This window comes from Propithecus coquereli, unplaced genomic scaffold (genome assembly GCF_000956105.1).
Source record: "Propithecus coquereli isolate 6110/MARCELLA unplaced genomic scaffold, Pcoq_1.0 Scaffold926, whole genome shotgun sequence".
Lineage (NCBI taxonomy): Eukaryota > Metazoa > Chordata > Mammalia > Primates > Indriidae > Propithecus > Propithecus coquereli.
Genome location: NW_012155574.1, coordinates 436,184 through 440,475, shown reverse-complemented (window position 1 = coordinate 440,475; position 4,292 = coordinate 436,184). Strand labels below are relative to the sequence as shown.

Sequence of the window (4,292 nt, the reverse complement as noted above, 5' to 3'; positions counted from 1 at the left end):
GGAGAGACCCAGCAGACGTGGCGGGTGGGAGAGCGAGAGACTGGGTCGGAACCACAGGACTCCCGAGGGTGAAGGGCAAGGGACGGCCTGGGGTGGGGGTGAGGGTATGGGAAGATGCCCAGGAGGCCACGTGAAGACACTGCACGTAAGTGCCTCTTGACTTACCTGCCTCCCCACTAGGCTGTGAGTGTCCTGGCATGGGGACAGGACGCCCAGCACCAGCCTCGGGCCGCCTAGCGGGCACTTACTGCACACCTGCAAGGCGAGTGACTCCCCCTGGGCACCGTGCAGCCAGGGCCCGCCAGGGACCGGCCTGGAGTCGGGGGAGCAGGAGAAAGGCTTAGATTCAGTCTCGGGCAGGCGGAGGTGACTCAGGATTTGGGTGCAGCTGGGCAGTCAGAGCCATGGTGTTTGCCTGGGGGACTTGGAGGTCGCAGGGCACACTCCACCCTGGCCTTGGCATAAATACTTTTCACGTGCCCTAGGCATCCTGCCTCAGCAACCAGAGATGAGGGCAGGATGCCCCTTTTTCAGGGAGCTCCGATTCCCAATGGATGAAAAAACCATGCAGTGCGGGGGAGGAAGGAGACCAGGGCCTCAGTGTCCCCTTCTGTACAGTGGTGGGCGGGGGCGGAACAGTCGTCCCAAAGCCCTCAGTCTGCACAGCTGACTTGGAGCCCTCTGTAGTTCCTGTTCTAGGCGCAGGAGGGCAGCCGAGGGCTTCGGAGCGCCGAGGAATCTGGGCTGGCTTGGCTGTAGGAAGTGCGCTGTGTAAACTGCTCCCGCCGCCAGATGGGGGTCCAGCTCTCATTTCTCACGAAAGGAAGCACGCTTGGCCAGGGCATTCATCCAGGGGCACCTTGAGACCGTCCTCAGGCATCGCAAGGGGATGTGATTTCCCACCGGTTGCCTCTGGACACGCAGTGGGAGGCCGACAGCGTGTCTCTTTCCGCAGTGGTCCTTTGTTGTCGCCACCATCACGGAAATCCCCCCTGTCGTCTTTCTCCCCAACTTCCTCGTGCAGAGGAAGGTGCTGAGGCCCCTGCGGACCCAAACGGGAGGAACCATAATGGTAAGTGGGGAGGGGGCGGCACAGCTGGGCTGGGGGCCCCTGCACCCCGGCTCCTTCCCACCTCCTTGCCCTGGAATGCCCTCCCCACACTTAGTAGTTGAGCGAAATCCTAAATATTCCTCAGGGCTCAGCAAAAATGACCCTGTCTCCAAAAGCCCTTTTACCCATCTTGGGACATTAGAATTCATTGTTCCTTTCCCTGTGACCTCCTGTTAGTTACTGTATTTGCCAGTATGTAAGATATATCTCCGTCCCCCAAAGAGTATACCCTAAAACTATGGCTCTAGTGCACCCAGACTTAAGATGGAAAACTAACCCCCACGATCTCAACGCCTCCCCCACCTTAGGTGACAACAAAGAATACTCACATCTTGTGTGTAGTTTTCTGAGAACTTAGCCACAGACTGCCTCGTCGATTGGAGGCAGAGGAACATTCCACATTTCAGTGTGTGGCCATCCGACCCAGCCCTGGGGCAGCACCTGCCGATCCCCTACAGCTTCCTTTTAGATTTGCACATTTGTACCTTTTTATATTTTTAGCTTAGTGGAATATTACTGCCTGCCCCAAAACTATGATTTCCTGCAGGATTTCAGTATCCAGTCTACTATATTTCCATTAGGAAAAAATTGCCCATTTTCCCTTTGAAAGCCACATTAAAGTTATCGTCGGCTTACTTGTGATTGACGATGAGCAATTTTATTTCTTCCAGTACCCTTGCAAAATTGCAAAGGGGCTTATGCACATACATCTCATGTGCCAGCCAGTCTGATACTTGCTTCCTGCACTGGCTGAGTTTGCTTGGAGTGGGGTTCCTCCTCTGCCCCACCTCGCAGCTCAGCCCGACCCTGCCCCTGGCTGGAAGCAGTGTGTGTAGAATGAGTCCGCAAATCGGTGAGGGAAGGAGGGAGGGAATCAGCTGCCCGCGCCCTCACCCTCTGCTTGTCTCTGAAGGCAGGGAAGCTGGCCGTGGAGCGAGGCTGGGCCATCAATGTGGGTAAGTGCCCGGGCTTCGGGAATGTCCAGCCTGGCCTGATGGCGAGGGCCGAAACGGGTCTGGGGGTGGGGCAGGGTGGGAGGACCCTGGAGGTGGCAGCTGTGAATTCAGAGAGCCACCCTGAGCCTCCTTATGGAGTGGCCTGGAGGTGGGTGTGCAGCCCCTTGGTTCCTGGGAGGGACCAACCAGTGCCTCCATCTGATGTGGGATCCTTATCTAAAGAGTTCCCCAGGTGGCTTCCCAGCCCTGCCTTTGCATACTTCCAATGACAGGGAGCTCCCTCCCTCCCAGACAGCCTGTGCCATCCCCTGGGATCTCTGCATGACACTGAAACCTTCTCTGTGCATCTCTCCAGAAAGACTCCATCTGTCTCCTGGGGCCCAGGGTGGCCCACAGTGGCTTGGTCGTGTGGAGATGGGTGGATAGACCCAGGGTCCCCAGGGCCTGCACTCCCCGGCCCCCAGACTTTCCCACAAGGTTGGCTCACAGAAGGGCTGCACTCATCAGTCGTCCTTATCCCTGTAATTGTCCCTCGTGGAGGCACAGCACTTGACAGTTTGTAAAACCCTTTCCCATCCAGCCTCTCGTGTGAGCTAGGCATAACTGTCATCAGGCCCATTTCCCCGATGAGGAAGTGGGCAACAGCGAGAACAGCTTGGTGGCTTGCTCAGAGCCCCACGGCAGGGTCTGCCCTGCCCTCGGCTGTGAGCTCTGTTGGTATTGCCAGGTACCTGGCATTAGGTCTGGCACGGCGATGTTCTTAGACGCCCTGCTGGACAGACAAGCGAGTGGTTCGTGCCCTGCATGTCTACAGCGGGGCTCTGAGGAGGGCCTCGGGGACCCTTCCGCGTGGACGGTGTGGGGGCCTGGGAGAGCTTGAGAGCCCGGTCCCGATGCAGCCTTGGGTTTGAGTCCTGGCTCTGCTGTTACCCAGCTGTGACCCTAGGAAAGTTGCTGACCTGTGTAGTCGGCCTTCTGATATGTAGAATGGGGGTGTTGGTGGCGACAGTGCCCCCCCAGGGCTGCAGGGAGTCTTCAGCAAGCTCAGTGTCTGATTGCGGTTCAGTGTTGGCTGTTACCTCACCATTATGACCCTGTGATGGCCTCCTGAGTAGGGGAAGGGGCAAGTCCCTTGCGTCCATGGGCCCCAGCTTCACGCTGTCTGGGGGGGCAGGTGTTGGGCTCGATTTCACAGGGCCCTGCCACTCAAGTTCTTCCAGGGGTTGCAGGGGAAGGGCTTGCTGCCCGCCCTGGGGCTCTGAGCTTTGTCTGAGGCAGGACTGGGGGTCGGTGGGTCCTGGTCTCCAGCCCCTCCCCATTGCCATGGGCGGCACTGACCAGCAGTGAGTGCCCTTCCCAACCATCCCCTTCCGCCTCCTGCAGAATCAGGTGGTCCTGCCTGCCACCACCCCCTCTGGTGCAGGGAGTCACGTGGAGGCAGGCCCAGCTTGATGGGGGCAGGGAGTAGCCAGCAGCTTTCTGCCTTGGGGGTGATGAGCTCCCTGTCACCTGGGGGTATGAGCAGGCACTGTGGCCGACTTGCTGGGGACGCCCTGAGGGGTGGCTGGAACTGAGGGGCTCAGTTTACTCTGCCAACCTGGAGTCTGAGGAGCGGTCCCTGGGAGCTGAGAAAGCTGAGAAAGGGGAGTGCGGGAGGGGTGGCTGGACAGGGGAGCCGGGGCCTGACCAGTGCCGCTGTCTGCCCTTCCGCAGGGGGCGGCTTCCACCACTGCTCCAGCGACCGGGGCGGGGGCTTCTGCGCCTACGCAGACATCACGCTCCCCATCAAGGTGTGTCTGTGAGCATGTGGGGGTTTGCCTCCAAGAGCCCTCCCTGGAGCCCCCTCCCAGCCCAAGTCGGGTATTCTCGCCCCAAATTGCAGAGAAGGGAGCTGAGGCTTGGCGCGGGCAGAGGGCTGCCTGGGTTGCTCAGCCAGGCTGGAACTGAGTCCAGATCTGACACCTTCTCTTTTTCCATGTAGCTCGCAAGGGTTGCCTGTGGCGGAAGGTAGTCATTGCGGCCCCCCCACAGAGCCAGGGCCCTGCAGCAGGGCAGGGTGTGCTGTAGGTCAGCAGTGTGGGGCTCTGGGAAGGCGGGCATTGCTGCAGACGAGTGGGAGGAAGGGAGGAGTGGACAGGATGGTGGTGCCGCTGGCAGCCGGCGCTTACTGCACGCTCAGCCCTGTGCTGCGCTCCATGACTCACCTCACTGGCTCCCCAGAGGAG

The 4,292-nt window shown here is 59.6% G+C and overlaps 1 protein-coding gene across 1 annotated transcript in view; it reads left to right on the top strand.

The window, feature by feature from the left end:
* Positions 1-4,292, top strand: part of HDAC11 (histone deacetylase 11) — a 20,265-nt gene that overhangs the window by 11,286 nt on the left and 4,687 nt on the right. Inside the window, exons 2-3 of the mRNA XM_012664858.1 lie at positions 956-1,072; positions 2,025-2,067. Of these exons, the coding sequence (XP_012520312.1) occupies positions 956-1,072; positions 2,025-2,067 (160 nt within the window). The remainder of the gene's footprint in view (positions 1-955; positions 1,073-2,024; positions 2,068-4,292) is intronic.